At 41.8% G+C, this 21,416-nt stretch overlaps 1 protein-coding gene across 4 annotated transcripts in view; it reads right to left on the reverse strand.

Annotated features, from left to right (window-relative positions):
• LOC143775338 (uncharacterized) overlaps positions 1-21,416 on the reverse strand; it is a 57,417-nt gene that overhangs the window by 198 nt on the left and 35,803 nt on the right. For 2 of the 4 annotated variants that reach the window (XM_077263346.1, XM_077263347.1), the window contains exons 6-9: positions 18,110-18,192; positions 17,894-18,008; positions 15,739-16,269; positions 633-5,027 (exon numbers count right to left, since the gene is read on the reverse strand). In XM_077263346.1, coding sequence (XP_077119461.1) covers positions 4,441-5,027; positions 15,739-16,269; positions 17,894-18,008; positions 18,110-18,192 — 1,316 coding nt within the window. In that variant the 3' untranslated portion in view covers positions 633-4,440. Of the gene's footprint in view, positions 1-632; positions 5,028-15,738; positions 16,270-17,893; positions 18,009-18,109; positions 18,193-21,416 lie in introns of those variants that run through there. The other 2 variants (XM_077263349.1, XM_077263348.1) reach the window with 2 other exon arrangements.

Below are 21,416 nucleotides of genomic sequence, written 5' to 3' on the forward strand. Positions count from 1 at the left end.
CTGTGTTACTCTGCCTTCATCTGCTTGTAGCAAGCGCAGGTTGAGCAAACATTTCCAAAATGGTGGAAAAAAAACAAAAACATTCACATCACCCCCCCCTTTTCCCTCATTTAAAAAATAAAGAAAGAAAAACACAAAAAACACTCTGGAATTGCTACATGCATAAAAGTCCAGTGTATCAAAACATAAAATAAATTAATCTGATCCATAAATGACATAAAGAGAAAGTAAATAGAAACAACAGAGGAATGGTTTTTGGGCCGCCGCAAGATTGCAATAAAATGCAACAAGAAGCAATCAAAATATCATATCTACCCCAATATGGTAGAAATAAAAAGTCCTCACCCAGCCCCATATCCTGAAAATTGAAGGCGTTTGGGGTCTTGGAAAATGATGACACAAGCAAAATTTAATTTTTACAAATTTTTGAAGAAAAAAAAAACCTAGACATATTTGGTATTTGCATAATTATACTGACCTGGCGAATGAGATTGCCATGAACATGTTAAATTAAAAACACAAACTATTGTGGAATTTAACTTTTTTCACAATTTCAGCACAGATGGAATTTTTTTCCCTTTTTTTTCCAGTGCATCACATAATAAAATGAATGGTGTCATTCAAATGTGCAATTCGTTCCGCCAAAAAATAAGCCCTCATATGGCTATAGGGATGGAAAAATAAAAAAAGTTATGGCTGTCAGAAGGAGAGGAAAAAACGAAAATGAAAAAAACAATATTTGGCAGAGGCAGGAAGGGGTTAAAGAAAAACAACAAAGCAGATTTTATTGCCAAAAATATCAATTAAATCTCTGTTGCAGCGCCATTAGCCATGTCTTTACTTAAGAAAATTCTGCTGACAGGTTCTCTTTAAAATTCATAAATAGAAAATGTGTTTTCTAAACCAGTCAAGGTCCGTAAGTAAAAAACAAAGCAAAACTTACAGACTGGGTCATATTTAAATAGTTTAGGGTCCTATTTGGCACATCAAGTTTGGTGGCATTTGAGGTGTTATTTTACTTTTTCCTATAGTGTAATAATATATTTTTCAGAAGTGGCAAGGCCACCATGTGCAAGATGATTCTTCAGGGTAGTAGGTGTACAAAGAAAAATAGATGACTTTTTTTTTTTTTAAAGAAATATTTCATTGCTGCCACCAACATGACATTAAAACTATTCTAGAATATGAAACACACATTTTATTTAAAAATTATATGGAAACATTTACATCTCCCATACACAAACACAACGCTATAGCACTAAATTTGCCATAATGACACCTTCATCAGCCTTGATTTAATTCATGCTGCTTCATTCAGTGCTGTGAGATTTGCTGCTTGTTAGAGCAGCGTTTCTGGTAGTAGCAGCCATACTGAAAGGTTTATCTATAGAGACTGAATGACTTAAAATACCGTGCTCACTTACTACTTAAATACACATACAATTCTAGGAAAATAGATAGCTAAAAATCCATAATCGGCAATCGAATCGAAATCTGGAAGGAAATACCATACCCAGAAAAGGAACCAATCTATAAGAAGGAAATCATTAAACTCAGGTTTAGTAAATACAGCGAAGCTGCTTTGGCACTGAAATAACTTATAAGACTATAAGAAATTATAGCCTCAATCAAAGATTAATTAAAAATGTTGTGGATGGTTGAGTTTAATTTAATGGAAGTGATAACTCTTGTTCTGAGTGTTTTTTTTTTTTTTAAATAAAGGGGAATCTGTTAGGGGGATTTCACCCCCAAACTGTGCACATGGCTCTAGGAAGGACAAGTTCATCCATACCTTCAGATACCCAGTCTATTCCTCTGTTACCAAGAAATCGCTGTTTGTATCAATATGCAAGTGAAGTGCTTTGGGCGTAACAAAGCACTTCCCAAGCATCTATCACTCCAGCTCTACTCCCCCGTCCAGCTCGGTCTTCAGGCACACAGAAAGGGAGCCATCAGTCATGCAGGAGAAAGTGGCACTGAGTAGGGAATAGAGCTAGAATGACAGAGGCTTGTGAAATGCTTTTTCACGCCCAAAGCACTCCAGTCACTTCCAGCAGTGATTTCTTGGTAATCGAGGAATGGACTGGCTAGGTAAGGAAAGGACAGACTTTTCTTGGCTAGCGCTACATGCACATATACAGTTTGGAGGATGAAATCAAGCCGACAGATTCCCTTTAAAGGGGTTTTCCGCTGGAATTGTATTTATATTATATACCATACTTAATATTTATTTAAATATTAATATCCTGTTGGACAATATTGGCCAGTGTCTTAACATAAGGATAGTCCCTTCCCTCAACCTCTGCACCGTTCTGACCATTGACCAGTTTCCCCACATGTTATGTGACTGCTGTTCTCCCTAATCTACTCAGTCTGCTGGAAGGGGTGGGTGTCACATTATTCACACCTTGTCAATCCTATAACCTCTCCTGAGCCCTGCAAAAACCATGCCCTCTGCTCCATCCTGGGAGATGAAACTGCTCCTTCCCAAAAAGGCACCTGGAACTCTTCTGCATAGCTGCCTAGGTCTTCACCTCCCAACTGTTCTTATTGAGCTATGGTCTGTTCTGGTGAGGTTCTGTGAGGACACTGCCATCCAGACCTAAAGAGGTGAGGTAGCACTGAACATTTCCGTACTAGAGGTGGAACTAGGTGGACAAAAATGACGGGTCCTTATTGAAAAGAGGCACAGACAGCTGATCTCTCCTAACCTTATGCTGTGATGTGCCCTCCACTGGAACCATGTCCATGGTCTGAAGGCACACATAGGACGATCCAGTGCTCACCCAGTCATGGAAATCTGGTGAGGACATGGCAGAATGGCATGGAGGCCAACAGGAGCGACCATCTATACATCTACACTGGCCAGTACTCACCAACAAGATTATAATTACTAGTAGAAAACCACTTTATCCTCCCTCCTAATAAAAGCACACAATTGGATAATCTGAAAAACCTACATTATACCCTGGATTATCCTGGACTATTAGCAGTTAAATGTTGTCCCAGGCAATGGCACTATTCTTCAGCTCAAGGAGTATAAAGACCCCACAGAAAGTAATGGGTGGCAGCTTGTTGGACTATCCCGCGGTTATCGGACTTAAGTGTACGGTATATAGTGGTCTTAGGGCTAGGGCTGCTCAGTGATGCTAGTTACACAATATGAAGATCGCAGCTTTGAATTGGAACGACGTATCTCCTGATGACATGTTGTGAATCATATTGTCACAAAAAATCCAATAATATTGGATGTGTTGGTTGCATACAAATTTTTCTCCACAGACACCAATACAGGCCACAATAAACTTAGAAACATCCCATCTGAGATTTGATCATTGGTTTGCAGCAAATTGAAGTTCTAAAATACTCCACCAACAGTATGTCGAAGGAAGGTTTGGGTCATGTGACTTGTTTCAAAAGGTCAGTTTCTTATCCAGAATCATATAACCCTAACCTTAAAGTGGTACTCACATCTCAGACATTTATGGCATGTTTGTAGGATATGCCATAAATGACTAATAGGTGTAGGTCCCAGAGATGAGACTCGCACTTTCTTCTAGAAGAGGGTCTCGTCTTGTGTTGTTGTGAATGAAGTGGTGACAATTCACTTCCATAAGAGTTCTGAAAAGGCATGAATCAAAGTACATTTATAAACAGCACCTGTGTCTACCTCGACTGCCTGTTTAGGCTTTTCATCTATACCAGTGCAAAACAAGAAGAAAACTAAAGCTGGAGTGGTTGCCACTTCTAACCAGTCAGATTTCTGTCTTGCTAATATAACACCACTTCGGCCTGCTGGTTCCTAATAGCAAGTCTATCCCAATGTATTACATTTCTAACTAATTCTATACATAGTATTTTTTCCTGTGCCACACAACAGTTAATACATGTGACTTGTGGTCCACGTTCTTCCCCGTAGTGAGTCTTCTGAAGCTTATTAAAGTGAACTTGTTAGAATGAATGTGCCTTGGAAACTTGAGGTTCTGCAGGATGAGCAGGGTAAAACATTTCCAAGGATACCTACTTTGTCATCATCCGACACTACTCTATAGCTCTGAAATTTGTATTTTATTGATATGCAAATTTGGTGAACAACTGCACTGGTGGGCATATGTGTTCACTTGCAGTACTCCGCTCCTCAATGCTTCTTGATTGACTGTTTCGAGGAGAAGTGATGTTGTGTAGCCATGTCTCTGTCTCCACGGTCACTCAATAAGTGGGGGAAATGCCGGTGGGGAGGAGACAAAGACTGCAAGTGCACAAATATGCCTAGCGGTGCACTTGCGGGCCTAATTTGCATATTAATACATAACTTTCTGCCAAACAGAGCGCCAGATGATGACATAACAAGTATCCTTAGAAATATGTTACCCTGCTCTATACTATAGTGCCTCAAGATAGAGGAGTATTCTTATCGACAGGTAGCCTTCAAGTGACGGACTATGTGTATAGCATGTTGCACATTCTGAATGTGTACAGGGTTTTGTCTCCATGTGAACATCTTTTATGTCTTAAAAGAGCTGAATTCTGGGTAAAGCATTTCCCGCACTCAAGACATTGAAAAGGCTTCTCTCCTGTGTGAATCCGCAGGTGTTTGATCAGATCAGCTTTTCGGATGAAGCCTCTTCCGCAGACTGAGCAAATAAAGCGTTTCTCATCCGAGTGGATTCTCTCATGCTGAATGAGGTTGGATTTTGCAGTAAAACTTTTCCCACAGTGAGAACACGAGAACGGTTTTCCACCTGTGTGACTTTGATGTGCCAAAGGCTCAGAGTCCTGAGTGAATTGATCGCACTCCAGCCAGGGGAAGACTTTCTCTCTTTCAGGAGCTGCACTACTTACGGCAGTATCACTCTGATCAGGAGAACGGTCCTTACCATAAGAAGGATCACTATTTGTATTAGAGTCTTGAAGGACTGGATGTATATTTGGAAAATTAGAACTTTCTCCGGGTTCATCTTGGATCTTACAGTCTAGAGATAAAATAGTTTGGTCTTCCGGATTATTCCTGATGTTGAATCCATCTGCTGGGAATAATATAGAAATCTGTGAATATCTGAATAGGAAAAATAGATAGAATAATATTCATGGATGCAGCTCATTTCTATTCAGGTGACAAGGATCACCTACATTTTTCTTTACCAAAACCGTAAGTGAAAAAAAGGCCTCAGAAAGACCTCGCTGTACAGCAACCTGTCACTTCTACAATATGCGGATATGACTTGCGCGAGTTTCGGTACGGCTATCGAAACTGACATTTACAGCCAACAAATGACAGAAAAAATTGTAGCTTTTTTCCAAGAATAGTGTGTGAAAACACCATATGGCTATGTTCACATGCAGCATTTTTGCTGCATTTAAAATGCTCGCTTTACAGTGTTTTTTGGGTGTGGATTACGTGTGACTTGTCTTACGGTACATGTTTAATAAAGGTAGTTTTATTCAACAAAACTGGAAAAAAACATTGTTTTTGCATCGTTTTTCTTATTCTCTTATAGATTTCTATGGGGGAAAAAAAACTATGTAAAAATGCTGCAGTTCTCAAATTCAGCCATGAAAAAAAAAAAAACAACCAAGCATGTGCATTAGATTTTTGAAATCTCATAGATGTTGCCGGTACAGTAAAAAGTACAGCTTTTAATTTGCATAAAAAAATGTTGCATGTGAACATAGCTTAAGGCCACATGCAAACGTTCACTATTTGGTCAGTATTTTACATCAATATTTATAAGCAAAAATCAGGAGTGGAGCAATCAAAGGAAAAGTATTATAGAAACACGTCACCACTTCTGTATTTATCATTCACTCCTCGCTTTGGCTTACAAAAATTCTGAGGCCAAATACTGAAAGCGTGAACACGGCCTTAAAGTGAGTCTGTGAGCCCAAACTGACAGTAAAAAACTGCGCACATAGCTGTGTGAGGGATATAGATCCTAGAAAAATAGAATCCTTAGGAAAGAGGCCGTATAATTAGGAGAAGGATCGCACCGCAGTGCTCAGCCTGGCCGTCATCTCTCCCGACCCGAGCGCGACAGCATGTATTTCTATGGAGCTGTCACATTCGGGTCAGGAGAGCCAATGGCCAGTCTGAGCTTTGACTTATGAACCTCGTCTGAGTTATACAGCCGTCTGACTCTTCTGTTAAGGCCCACTAACAGCACCTTATTTTCCGTTCGAGTGTGATCTGACAAAACATCGGATCGCACTCGTAGCAATGTTATTCTATGGGGCCATGCAGATGTCCAATTTTTTATCTCGGACAGAGCTGGCCCGAAGAAAACAATCACAGCATGCCAGAGTGTGATCTGATATTCAGATCGCATTCGGCCATGCAAGTCAATAAGTGCTCAGATGACATCTAGTGCAGTACGCTTTCTGTGCACTGACTCAATAGAGAAGATGGAGATTTTTTTTCTCCATCTACTCTTCATGTTAGTGAATCGGTTCACACTCTGATCAGTGTCATTTGCATAATTGACTCTATTATCTCGGATGAGAGAACTGGCGGTCATGTGTTGCCTGTGTTCTGTGGAAACTGAAATTGAATCAAATATGCCAATTAGGATGCTCTGTGCACCCTAGGTGTGGTCAACAGACTTGTTTCACCATTCCTCACACTGGTTTTGCATACTTCACCTCCCTCACTGACCAGTGACAGAACTGGCTGACCTGGAGTGAGAACTGTCAGCAGAGAAATCTCAGGTGAGACACAGCCGTCACTCACTAGTGATGGAGGCACTTTATGTACATGCTCAGTAGTGACCAGTGCTGTGGGGTCGTAGAAGAGATGAATCTGTGCTGCACTTTATGTACATGCTCAGTAGTGACCAGTGCTGTGGGGTCATAAAGGAGATGAATCTGTGCTGCACTTTATGTACATTCTCTGTAGCGACCAGTGCTGTGGGGGTCGTAGAAGAGATGAATCTGTGCTGCACTTTATGCACATGCTCAGTAGTGACCAGTGCTGTGGGGTTATAGATGAGATGAATCTGTGCTGCACTTTATGTACATGCTCAGTAGTGACCAGTGCTGTGGGGTCATAGATGAGATGAATCTGTGCTGCACTTTATGTACATGCTCAGTAGTGACCAGTGCTGTGGGGTCATAGATGAGATGAATCTGTGCTGCACTTTATGTACATGCTCAGTAGTGACCAGTGCTGTGGGGTCATAGATGAGATGAATCTGTGCTGCACTTTATGTACATGACAAAATGCTAAAAAAGACGCCCAGACACGCTTTTAGATTTCTCATTGACTAGTATTGTTGTGCAGTATGTGGCATCTTCCTAGCTGAAAATGCCCAAAGAATGTAAATGTTACCTTTGTAAAAGCTTGGCATCTATGAAAGCCTGAAGCATACAAAATATGCTCAAAAGCTGTCAAATATGAACAAGTCATATTGCCATTGAAAACAATAGGATTATTTTTTTGTTTGTTCTCTGTGCTTTTCCCCTGCATTTTCCACTCCAAAAAGGCAGGAAAAAAAAAAAAAAAAGACGCTGGTGCTCCATTTTATATAGCTATATCCCCTATAAGGCTGTGTGCTTAGTTTATACTGCCATTTTGTCCTGACAGACTAAATAAGTTATTTTATACTAATAATTGATAGTATAGGACTCCATGGTTTTGTAACAGGAGTATTTTCAGAGACACTATGAGTTCCCTGTGATGTATTTGGCATTGGCAGGACACAATAATATGTAACCTAATTATTTAATCGTTTTTTTTCTTTTTTTATGTAAAGTTGTTTGTTTTTTAAAGCTTTCTTTATAGGTGTTTTTTTTGCTGTCATATTTTAATTTAGAATGCCTGTGCAAGGGTGATGGAGAATGACTGTCGCGTTTCTACCTTCTGAAGACACCAATCGTGTTGTGTTTATTATGTCTTGTGTCTTTTGTATATATCATTATGTAGTGTGCCATGTAATATGTTTGCCTGTAAAGTGTTAGGAGTGTACAGTGTAGGGCAAGACATAGTTTAAGGCTAAGGCCATGGGGTAGGTAGTGTAAGATAGTGACTGTAGTTAAGTAGTGACATGAGGGTAAGATAGTGTTAATGTTTGGGACTAGCCCATAGTGGGAGCAGCTTAGTGTTAGGGAAAGAGACCACTTCCTGTAGATAGTGAGATAGGGCTAAGTTCAAGTATGAGTAGGAAGTGTTCTTTGAGTAGTGCTACTGTTTTGGTGACCTACAGTAAAAGGAGAATAAAGGGACAATGGAGTAGAGAGACCTTGAAATGACCAGTGAGACAAAGTGGAGTCCGGAGTGGAAGATCCAGGGCGCCAGTAGTGAAGGAAATAGGATGCAGAACCACTGAGCGATTAGAGTCTTGCTGACTAGGACTGTAGCGACAAGCTAGGTTGTGACGAAGTAGGGAGAAACAGTGTACTTCACCTGCCCTGGAGTAGACTGTAGTGGCAAGATACTGTGTGTATGCAAATGCTTTACACTGTAAAGGACACATCCATAAGACTTTGTACCCACTATCCCTTGTATAGAAGCCTTGCCAAGTTACAGTTCCGTAAAGACTGTAAGTTTCCTTTATTGAACTGTAGAACCTATGGTCCTGGCCAGCCAACACCACTGACTACTGGCAGCCTGCACGGGTGCAAGGCCCTCACAGCACGAAGGCCCAGCCAGGACCCACAGTTTCATGTAACGAGCCGGGGCGTGAAAGGAGGAGAAAAGTGCCTCGCACACAGCTACCGCCCCGTGCTACACATGGCTTAGTCTGCAGGATTGAGTCTTGCATCTGAGAGGACTGTACAGTGCAAAGAAGACTCCAGTGGAAGGTAAGATGGCAACCGTTGAACAGTCCAAGATGTGCCGAGCAAGGACTGCAAAATGACAGTGACTGGTGCGAAAAGGTAATATAGACTGGCCCATCATGGGCGCACCAGAGGCAGAGTGACGTGAAGCGGTATCCAGCCCTTCATCAGGTGCGAATACTGCAGGGGTGTTGCAACCAAAAGTGTCCACCCACAGCAGAGTGACCATCATCGCATAGTGAAGTGGAAGGAGAAGACCCACTCAGTAAGGTGTGATTTGAGGAAACGGCATTGACTTTCGAGAAATGAAATGGTGAATCAGGGCAGACTCCGTCCAGTGAAAGGCGAGGCCATGACAGGCCTCAGTAAGAGACATTTTAGGGGTTGTACATCAGAGAGGAAGCACCACAGAGCAAAGATGGTGGATTGGAGAGCATGGATAGAGTGCACCGGGCCCTGGTACGGCATACCTAAACTGGGGAGGGCCGAGGTGCAGAGAGTGCAGGAGGCTTATGGCTTTCATGGAGCGAGACGTAATGCCAGGTGGCTTGACTGAGGTTTTAGGCTCTGAAATGGAGGCTGAAGCCTATCTTCCCAGCTTAGCCTGTGGTCCGTGGATGGGCTAACCACCTCAAAGCCTTTTTGGTCCAGTGTCCTGCGAGTCTCCCACGTCTCCCCTCCAACCTCGAGGTGCCTTCCCCAGACTTGGAGGTAATGCTCAGCCCTGGGGATATACCTCTGTTATGGACTGGTGATTTAGGAGCGACATGCGACTAGCTCTGAGCAGGTGGTATCTATACAGACTGCAGTTCCTGATCTTAACACAACACTAGCAGTAGCCGTGGGATGTTCCTGTCACTCCCTGGACACCTCGTCACAGCCGGAGAACTAGCTACCCCTAAAGGTAGGAATAGGAAAGCTATCTTGCCTCAGAGAAGATCCCCAAAGGATAGGACAGCCCCCCACAAATATTGACTGTGAGAGGAGAAGGAAATGACATACGTAGTATGAAACAAGATTTAGCAAAGGAGGCCACTTCTAGCTAGATAGATAGTAAGGAAAGAACACTGTGCGGTCAGTAATAAAAACTAGAAAAAGTCCACCGCAGAGATATGCAAAAATCTCCACACCTGACTAAAGGTGTGGAGGGCAAAATCTGCAGCCCAGAGCTTCCAGCTTAGGTGAATAGATCCATACTGATAAGCTGGACAAATGAGCAAAACATAGAATGTGCTGAACAATAAAGTCCACAACAAGTGGACTGCAAAAGGACAAGCAAGGACTTATCTTTGCTGAACTGGACAGAGTGTCAGGGAAATCCAAAAGAGCAGTGGCTCCAAGCAGGAACAATTGACAACTGGCAATGATTGAGGGATAAGGCCAGACTAAAATAGCCGAGCCAGAAAGACGATTAGTGGAAGCAGCTGCTGATGCTAAATCCAAGAAGCAGCTATACCACTCAAAACCACAGGAGGGAGCCCAAGAGCAGAATTCACAAAAGTGCTACTTACAACCACCGGAGGGAGCCCAAGAGCGGAATTCACAACATACCTCTCATCTAATGGGAGGAATGGATTGCAAGGTGATCCAGGCTAAGAAGAAGAGGGAGCAGTGGGACCGGGCCTAGCTGTACAGTCCTGACAGAGGAGCTTGCCTGACAGATGACCCAGAGTGTCATTAGGCACTATGACTGCGAACAAGGCTTCAGCTTCGTCACTGAGAAAGAAACCAGGCATAAGTTCTATATCAACGCCAGTTCCCTCCGAAAAAGGCCAAGCCTCCAAGAAGATGGACCAAGGGGCAAGTTCGTGATCGCGGTCTCCAGAATCAGGTCGCAGACAAGAGAGATACCTGAAAAATGTTTGCCTAGACGGGACCCCATGGCACCTTGGGTCGCTCCGTCCTTGGGAACGAGAATACGGAACGACAGTGGGGAAAGTGTCTTGACTTCCTGTGGGCCCCAGAGAACATGAATGTGGCTGCTTGAGAGTCTGTAACTCAAGAAGAGAAATCGGACGGCAAGCGCGCCTAATTGTGTCAGCTGGCATATGTGCGTTGGCCCAGAGTGTGAGTAGGGCAGGAGACCCATAGTATCTGGGAATTCCTCGTGTTGATGACTGCGGATGGCCAGTACATTGTTGTTTTCTTTCCCCCTTCTCCGTTTCTGTTGGACATCTCCCTACTGGACTGCGGAGATGTTGTAACTGCTGGTGGGTCAAACGCCCTCAGCCTGGGATGGGGGGGATTAAAAAGACTGTGTTCTTGTCTTACAGACTGATGGGGGACTAAGGACTGTGACTCATGTGGACTCTGCCCCAAGAATTACTGTGTCCTTGTCACAAGGACCAATGTTTTGGGGAGGAGAGAAGGAAAACCCAACATCCAAACCAGGTTGAAGAATCGGGCTATGTTGACCCGGAAAGACAGTTACCAGGTCGAAGGCAGTTGGGTCTGTCCCTGGACTATTACGTTAACCTGCAAGCCTAAAGAAATTGGACTCTCGGTTCCAGGTTCTCAACCAAGTAAGACTGGGGTCATACTGTCCCACCAAGGAGAAGAACTTTGCTCGATCCGGAAGAGAGACTGTTTAAGTGTGTTTGTGTGCAATGGTGTCTTCTAGGTACCTGAATGGTCGAGGTACTGGCCAGCCAACACCATCGACTATAGGCATACTGCACGGGCACAAGACCGTCACAGCACGAACACCACCCAGATTTTCATGTAGCACACCCTGGTGTAAAAGGAGGGGCCCAGTGCCTCACCCACTCCGCCCTACATATGTGTTTTTCCTGCAGATTTCTTAAGTTCTATAGACAAGGCATTAGTAAAAATGCCTAACCCAGAAAATACTAGGATTTGAAAAACCACCGACCATAAACACACTACTAAAATGCTAGTAATAAGCCAGTAATAATCATACTATATTCTAGGGAAAAATGTATATATTTGATGCCAGTGTACACAGACTTGTGTGTTCTCTACAATGACAGGTTATCTGTCAGTAAGATCAACACTCCAAACCATATGTATGGGCATACAGGTCTTTGAAATGTAAATCCATCTGCACTCCAATTCATTTAATTCATGCAAATGTTGTGGTAAGTGCTCTGGACGGGACATAGCACTTAAGTATTTACTGCCTCACCAAGTTATTTCCGTGCCCAGCACCAGACTCTTTAGCTTGATTAATATCTCACTGGTGCCTGACGTTACACAGCCGGCAAGCTATCAATCAGGCTAGTTGCAAAGAAGCAACCTGGAGAGGCAGTGGCTCCTTAAGTGCTCAGTCACACCCAGAGCACCTAATGTCTTATTTGCATAAAATGAAGGAATGTAGCTACATATAAAAGATATAAAGGTGCGGATGGATTTGTATTTCAAAGACATGCACTAGCATATATGTGGTTTGGAGGGGGGTTGGTCTTACCGACAGATTCCCTTTAATGTAATTTGTTTTTATATGTAGAAAAGAGTCAAACCAAGATTATTAGTAGACATGCTAATACTTTAATAAATAAAGTAATATAAACACACAATTGTAAAAAAGTTTTATAAAAATTACAGATTTGAAACATTTCCTTGTAAAATTATTGCAATTGTTCAGAAATTAGAAAATTTTGTTTTATATATTTGTGCACATTAAATTTCTCGCCACTGTATATCGATCAGAAAAGCACTGAAAGTGATGTTTCATTAACAGCCGAACATCTGGGATTATGAAGAAGCCTCGCACATGTAAGTTCTCAATGTCATAGGTAAATGTGTAATTTAGCAAACATAAGGAACAAAAAAGTCAGACAATATGACTTATACATGAGAAATACTCCAATTTAAAAATACATTAATGATCTAATACTAAACAAGTGTAGGACAGATGACACTAACTCAACCATATTAGTGAATTGTTAAAAGGTTGGAAACCAGATTGTAAAATATCCAATATTCGAAGGAGGGAGGATAACTCCCATCATCAGAGGGTCCAACCGCTGCTACCTCCACTGATCCAGAGAAAAGTGAGAGTGAGAGAAAAGTGAGAGTAACAAGACGCCAATTTACTTGACATGTAGTTTGGGGATGGGAAAGATGTAATAACAATTGGCAATCTTTCACGTGCAATCTGAGGGTGATGTCAGGCCTGATGGAATCCATAGACGGTAACATACTCATCCAACCTGGGAGAGTGTCAGCTAAAGGTGGCAATGGATTTAATGAAGTTTTCCGATTTTTTTATTTATTTATTTTTAAAGGGAACACGTAACTTGATTCGTGCTGCATGAATCAGAACTTGTGTGCTCCACTCCACTATTCTAAAACACTCCGGTGGACTATACAGAGAGATGAGACTAGTCCGATGCCATCCCCAGCCAGCGTCTTGATGCCAGTCAGGTGATTCATAGGACTCTATGTTCCCACCTGGCAGAGAGACCTGTCAATCAACTAGAGTGGTGCGGGAACAAGTCGGCCGGTGGCAGCTCTGGACTAGCCTGCTCTCTGGCTTTGTTTCCTACCTGACTAATCAAACTAAGTTTTCTCTAAAATGCTGGAGCGTTTCCTGCTGCAATTGTGCAACCAGGCTCTGATTCATGCCGCTTGTGGTTTAGGTAGCGGAAATCAAGTAACAGGTTCCCTTAAATTCCATGGACTTGCTGTTCATAAAAAATATTATAATTAACTATAAATCACACACCCTTGCTACAGGAAGGCACTACACAGCTGATTTAGGGCTTTATGGACAGGCTGCAGCAGTGACATCCTGGCTACAGTGCATGTGACCTCTGCGGCCAACCACTGTGCTCAGCAGCTATGCCTGTGCAGATTACATCAGCTGGTGGGCTCAGTGATTGCCTGCAGTGGTCAAGTGAGCTGTAGTCCTGTCACAACTGCAGCATACCAACAAAGACCAGAGGACTGCATGTGACTGATCAAGACAGCTGATTCTGCTATATGCTTAGTGACCTCAAACTAACTACTGGACAACAGTCATTGCGAATGGACAAAATTGTTTTATTTCTGAACAAGTCTAATAATGATAATAAAAAATATATATTTATTTCTAAAGCGCCAACATGTTCTGCAGCACTTTACATTTCAGTCTACAAGCTCCTCCCTAGGTTCTCCCAGAACAATGACCTAATTGGGCACCAAAAAGATGATAGATTTAACAGACTACTCACAATAGAAAAGATCACTATAACACAAGACTAAAACAAAATGCCACTAATTGAAATGGTACATTGGCATAACAACTATCTCGGACAACTCTGATCATGTAGAATGTAGATTTTGGTCTTCCTAAGTATTACAAGAGTCAGATATTATTTCCACCCCCAGTATATTCTCCAACGTAAAGAAAATGGTCACAAGTGCAAACCGCAAGGGATAAAAGCAGATTCTTCTTTATTACCGAACTAGATGGAGGCCGGATGCTATCGCATCAGGAGGGCGGTAATGTCACGATGGGGGCAGGCTTTGCAGTGTTGAGAATCTCCCCCCCATGTGCTCACCCACCTATCCACTCTCTCTTTCCCAGTGTGCTGACTTCTCCCGTCTGTGCTCTCTTCTTTGACCTGTCTACCCCATGTGCTATCCCCCCATCTCTCTCCTTCCTGTGCCGTGTTCTCCCCTCACAGACATTACAGGAGATCACAGAGAATACATTTTGTGAGGTAAAATATTGTTTAAAAACAGTCAGTGAAATATTTTATCTCACAAAATGAATCCACTGTGATCTCCTGCTGTTATACCAGTATTGTCTTTTGCTTCCTCCTCTGCCCAGGAGATGTTGTATGCTCCGTACATGGTCAGACACAGACAATTTTTAAAATGAACTTTCGTTTGTGGGAAAACCCCTTTAATGTGACCTGCTTTCTCTGCCTGTAGACACGTCGCGCATCTGCCGCCGGGATCAGCTGAATGATAAACTGTACCGGTGCGTAATTCGCACAGGCACAGTAAATCAGACCGCCACCATCTTTGTGCAGACAGATAGCGGCGGTCACATTAAAACTGTGTATGCGCTCCTCCTGTACTAAGATGGCGGCGGCCAGTGAATCATTCGGCTGATCCCGGCGGCAGTGTGTTCGCGACGGTGTACCACTGGAGGTACCGCGCAAGAGGCTGCGTGCGGCGTATACAGTGTGCATGTGTGTGGTGCGTACGGCGTATAAAGTGTGTGTTTGTGTGTGTGTGTGTGTGTGTGTGTGTGTGTGTGGTGCCACGGTGTTCCGCTGGTGGTACAGCGCAAGAGGCTGGTACCACCAGCAGTTTCCATATTGAGACACCCACCACTTGGGTGTCCCAATATGGAGGTCGGAGAACTTCCGCCGTTTGGAATTCTGGGATCCGGACACATCTGGACGGAACAGGATATGAAGACATTACAAGGTAAGTATATATTAAGATAGATGTCAGAATGCCAAAAGACAAAACATCATAATTTTCAAGCAGAAAAAAATCCACTCTGAATCAAGGTACCGCTCTTAACAGTGATATCAGGATTAGGAGCAGTTTTTTGCGCGAAACACGTAGTCCTATTGTTCTCCTTTATTACTGAACAGTCAATATAAATTGCAGGCGCTTGGACATGTGACAATTTTCTTCATATTGGAAGGGCAAGCAGGAGCATAGTCTACACAATTTAAATGACCACACCTGGTGACCTGGTGTCCACATAGTTTCTATCCAATTGCCACCATCTTCTAGGATTGAATCAAGCAGCATCTATGGTGGGACTTACATAATTTTTCTACAAGCATATTTGGTGGTTTTAGAACAATACTTTACTAGATTCTTAAAAAAACAACACAAAAACAAACAAACACTTTGTCAGGTCCATGTAAACTTTTCAATAAGAAAAATCCAAATGTTCAAGCGGCAATTCCAGCAGCATATGAGTTTTCTGGTGTCTACAAAGATCTGCTCTATGTGCAAAGCATTTCCCACAATTGGGACACGGAAAGGGTTTCTCACCTGAGTGAAATCTCCGATGTCTTATGAGAGTCGATATCTGGGTAAAACATCTGCCGCACTCAGGACAGGGAAACGGCTTCTCTCCAGTGTGGATTCTCTGATGTTTTACGAGATCAGCTTTCCGCGTGAAGCTTTTACCGCAATCTGTGCAGAGGAACGGTTTCTCCCCTGAGTGGATTTTCAGGTGCTGAATAAGGTTCGATTTCTTTTTGAAGCACTTCCCGCAGTTAGAGCACTGATATGACTTCTCCTCCGCATGGGCCCTCTGGTGCATCAATAGAGCCTCGTGCTCGGTGAAACACTTACCACACTCCCAACAGGTGAAAATATTGTCACTCTGAACTGTACCGTATGGAGGGAAAGCAGATTTATCAGGACTCATTTCCCCATCGTAAGAATACTCATTATTCACATCCTGAAATTCGGAATGCTTGCTATCAAAACCACAGCTTTCTTCTGGGGAACCCTCCAAGTCATTTTTATCTTCCAATTCCAAATCTGGAGAGGAATTCCTGACATTGTTGTCATTGGCTGTGGATTAAAAAAACAAAATAGCAGATCTTATAAAAATAACATCAAAAGCTAAAAAATCATCAGAAAATATGCTCACATGGTACTCCAGCTGAGTCCTCGTCAAGTGAATGGGCCTGAGCTGAAGTACCAGACACATGTAGGTATGTAGGGGATGTAGCACTCTACCAGCTTCTTTATTCTGCTGATCGGCAAGAATCCCAGCATTCAGATAGAATATTAGGATATAGTCCATAATTTTCAAGGACCATTAAACCCACCTTTAAAGAGTAAATAAACCTTTGCTTTTTACATTTTGTTTGTCCTTTTAGTTTCAAGCAGATTGGTGGGAGTCTTTGTCCTGAGAACCCACTGATTGCTCAAAAAAAAAAAAAAACTCAGCTCAGGAGACAAGAAAACAACTAGAAAAAGATGGCACAACCACGGATTCAAAAGGGATCTACAGTTCAGATAATGCAAAAAAAGTGAAAGAATTAAATACAGAGAAAAGGGCACTATATAAAGACAGTGATCACCTGGTAAGTGAAAAAATACCTTTATTAACAACAAGCCAAACAGCAGAGTATAAAGGCAATAAATAAAAAAAACAGAGCAATATGCAGGAAGCCAAACCATAACAGTATAGTGTCATATGTCAAATCCTCAATCAGGTCACACAAAAATGTAAATGCAGCATGAGGAGATTAAGGGCAGCTAGGTAGGTGGAAATCACAGAAACCCACGTAGGAATGACCAAATTAATCTAAACACGTGCAAAGAAATGCCCATAGATAAAGCGCACGTGCTGTGAAGGACTAAAATTAAGAGAGAGTAAAGCGGGCTTCATTTTGTGCTTGCGACTCCATCTTGTTGTTTACGAGATAAATTCTGTTACTTAACTAGGCTAAAGTTCATAGCTGTTATAAAGTCAGATTGTTCTAGTCTGAATAAGATATGAGACTCGGGGGTGTATTGCTGTGTAAGACCTTGACGCACAAGATGTTATGTTTTTTCTCTATGCCACAAAGACACGGCCATATATGTAGTTTCTGGTTTTCCTGCATTTTTATAGGTTAAGTGCTGCAAGTGTGATTTTATACTATAGGTTGAAGTATAACTTGCTAAAACTACAAAAGAAGTGACATAATAAACGGTGTCAGAGATCTGCTCGATCCTCCCAAACAGAGACACGTCTCCGTCAGGTCATTCTCAGTTGCTGGCAACACCCTGTGGATTAATCTGGAAATCACTTGGTCAACCGTGAAGGGTCACTTCAGATCCTCCCCCAACAGTGCAAACACAAAATATACACTATCAAGGGTACCACATATGATGCATGTTAAAGTGTCCCAAATAGGACATTTTAGGTGACCAAGAAATATTATATAGATATGGATATATATATTTTCTTTTTTTTATAAAATGTTCGCCCAATTTTGGATTTGCGCAAATATGGACACTGCTTTATAAAAAAAAGTTAAACATTAAGGAGGTAGATGTCAATCTTCATTACACCTAATCCAATGTAAATGAACACATGGAGACAACTGTGCCCTCTGATTTGATGAAGTACTGTATTTAATTGGGAAATAAAAGCAGATATCACAACGGCAATCTATAACATCCTAGCTGGTTTAATACCCACCTGTAGTGATATCTATGGGGGTTTTCTCCTCCTTGCACTGCACACAACCGCTATTGTTCGCCTCATCTTTTTCCCACTGTATAACTTCAACTTTAATCTGAAATGTTTCTCCACCCTAGAAAACCGGGAATGATAAGGCAGATACTGTGAGATCAGGTACTGTGGAGATTCATGCCAATCTGACGTCGTCTGGAGACATTTTTCAGTTGTACGTACCTCCCCATCTTGTAGGTCGCTTTGCTCCTCCTCTGAATGGAGAAGACTGGATGACACCTGTTTCTCTCTTTCATCAGATCCATCTGTAGGGAACATACAGTTTATAAAGACATTGCTTCTATTTCATGGTCAGATGATGAGCTTTCCATTAGTGTATCTGGCATCTCAGGTAACTCGTGAGAACAAGCTGTTTGGGTGTGTGTATGTGAGAAATAAGACTATTTCAGGACACTTTATGACTTGTATTGAGCATTTTTCAATTTTCCGCCTATGCTGGCTTTTTTTTTTTTTTTTTTTACAATTTTCAGATTTCCTCGAGTCAGTAGATGGATGCAAGGCATTTTAGCTCTTTACCAAAACATATTCAAGATACAGTTATGTAATCAATATGGGCTTAAAGTGCAGACTCTCAGCTTTGAGTGTATTATTTCTATTTGGAGCTAGGGTTTAGGAATTACAGCTCTTTAATATGTAGCTGCCTCTTTTTCATGGGAGCAAAAGAAATGAAGCAGGTAATAGGTGTGGAGCTGATTCCAGATGTGGCATTTGCATTTTGAAGTTGTTGCTGTGAACCCACAACATGTGGTCAAAGGAGCTCTCAATGGAAGAGACACTGACCATTATTAGGTTGAAATAAAGAAGAAATCCATAAGACAGATAGCAGAAAAGTTAGGAGTGGCCAAATCAACAGTTTGGTACATTCTGCAAAAAATATTGCACTGGTGAGCTTGGGGACTCAAAAAGGCCTGGACATCAAAGGAAGCAAAAGTGGTGGATGATAGCAGTCCATTTACATGGGACAAAAATCCCTTCACAATGTACACCCAAGTGAAGAACACTATCCATGAAGTAGGCGGTTCAGTAGAGAAGACTTCATGGGAGCAAATACAGAGTGTTCAGCACAAGGTGCAAACCATTAAATAAGCCTTAAAGCTAGAAATGCCAGATTAGACTTTGCCCAAAAAAAATCTAAAGAAGACAACACAGTTCTGGAAAAGCATATTTTGTACAGATGAAATTAAGATCAACCTGTACCAAAATGATGGGAAGAAGAAAGTATGGAGAAGGCTTGGAACCAGGGCTGGAGTCAGAGTCGCATAGTCGGTATAAAATGGACTGACTCCGACTCCTAAAATATATTATAAATTGGGTTCAGTAGTTCAACGCAGGATGTGCTGTAAATGTTTTCAGAATAATTTGGGAATATTATGAAATGTCCTATAAATATTTGTTCTATTCCTGATCTAAGGATTTAGGGTTTTAGTTGAGATGAATCTGTACTGCACTTTATGTACATGCTCAGTAGTGACCAGTGCTGTGGAGTGGGTGCCGGAGTCAAGGAAATTGAGGAGTCGGAGGCTTGGCTTACAGACCCCACAGCTATGCTTGGAATGGTTCATGATCCAGAGCACACCACATCCTCGGTAAAACATGGTGGAGGCAGTGTGATGGCATGGGCATGCACGACTCCCAATAGCACTGGGTCACTAGTGTTTCTTGATGATGTGAGTGAAGACAGGGCCATCTGGATGAATTCTGAAGTGTACTGGGCGATACTTTCTGCTCAGATTCAACCAAATACAGCAAGGTTCATTGGAAGGTGCTTCAGTGTATAAAAGGACAATGATCCAAAACTTACTGCGAAAGCAACCCAGGAGAATATTTTAAGGCAAAGAAATGGAAATTCCAAAATGGCCGAGTCAATCACCAGATCTTAACCCCATTGAGCAGCATTTCACATGCATAAGACAAAACTTAAGGCAGAAAGACCCACACACACAAGCCACAACTGAAGTAAGCTGCAATAAAGGCCTGGCAAAGCATCACAAAGGAGGAAACCCAGCATTTAGTGACATCCATGACTTCCAGACTTTAGGCATTCATTGCCTGAAAAGGATTCTGTACAAAGTATTAAAAATTATAATTTTATTTATGGTAAAATTAATTTGACCAATTACTTTTGAGCCCCTGAAATGAGGAGGCTTTGTAGAAAAATGGTTGCAATTCCTAAACATTGCATAGGATATTTTTGTTCAACACCACTATTTAAACCTGACAGTCTACACTTCAATTGCATCTCAGTTGTTCCAGTTTAAAACCAAAATAGTGACATACAGCGCCCAAATAACAAAGATTCGGTCACTGTTCCAATAGTTCTGGAGTTTGAGAAGCCTTCAAATTTTTTCATATTTTTGCATACATCAAACACACGAAGCAAAAATATTAGACTTTATTTTTCAAATGAGGAAACTAATATCACGTGTGTGAATGGCAGAAGTATGTGAACCTTTGCATCCAGTATCCGGGCATGACGACCTTGTGCAGCAATAACTGCGTCTGAATGTTTCCAGTAATTGTTGATTATTTTTGTACAACTTGAATATTTTTTAGCTCATTCGTCTCTACAGTACTGCTTCAACTCCATTATGTTGCTCGGTTTTCTCCCATGAACTGCTTGCGTCAGGTCCTCCCGGAATATTTCTATATTGAGGATTAAGGTCAGGACCTTGACTTGGCCATTACAAAGCCTTAAGTTTTTTCTTCTCTAACCATTTCTTTCGCATAGCGACTTGTCTGCTTTGGGTTACTGTCTTGCTACATGACACATTTTCTCTGAAAACTCAGCTCATGGACAGATGTCCTGACATTTTCCTTTAAAATTTGCTGTTATAATTCAGAATTTATTGTTCCATTCATGATGACGAGCCATCCTGGCGCAGATGCAACAAAACAGGCCAAATCCATGATACTATCAGCACTGTGTTTCATCAGTGGTAAGCGGGATTAATGTTGTAATACAGTGTTTTTCTTTCCACAAACTAACACTGCTCATTTAAACCAAAAATATCTGTCCACAAAGCATAGTTTCAATGCTATCTGGCTTGTAAAGCTGATCTTTAGCAAACGGACAGCAATGTTCGATTTGGAGAGCAGCGATTCTGCTTGCTATCTGCCATGCACACCACTGTTGTTTAGGGTCATCCTGATAATGGACCCATGAACATTAACATTAGCTAATATGTGAGAAGCCTTTAGTTGATTACAAGTTACCTTGGGTTCCTTTGTGGACCTTTATAGGCCTTGCCACTGGAGTGACCTTTGTTGGCTCTTTGGGAGGGCAATAATAATCTCGAATTTCCTCATTTGTACGTAACCAATTTGCCTGTGGCTTGGTTAAGTCCAAACACTTTAAAAATGGTTGTATAACCTATTTCAGTCAGACTATACTTCAGAGTTTCTCGCTTTGCTATGATAGACTTCCACAAACATGTTATGAAGATTAGACTTTCATAGATTCCCATTCTTT

The sequence above is a fragment of the Ranitomeya variabilis genome, chromosome 5 (assembly GCF_051348905.1).
Source record: "Ranitomeya variabilis isolate aRanVar5 chromosome 5, aRanVar5.hap1, whole genome shotgun sequence".
NCBI lineage: Eukaryota > Metazoa > Chordata > Amphibia > Anura > Dendrobatidae > Ranitomeya > Ranitomeya variabilis.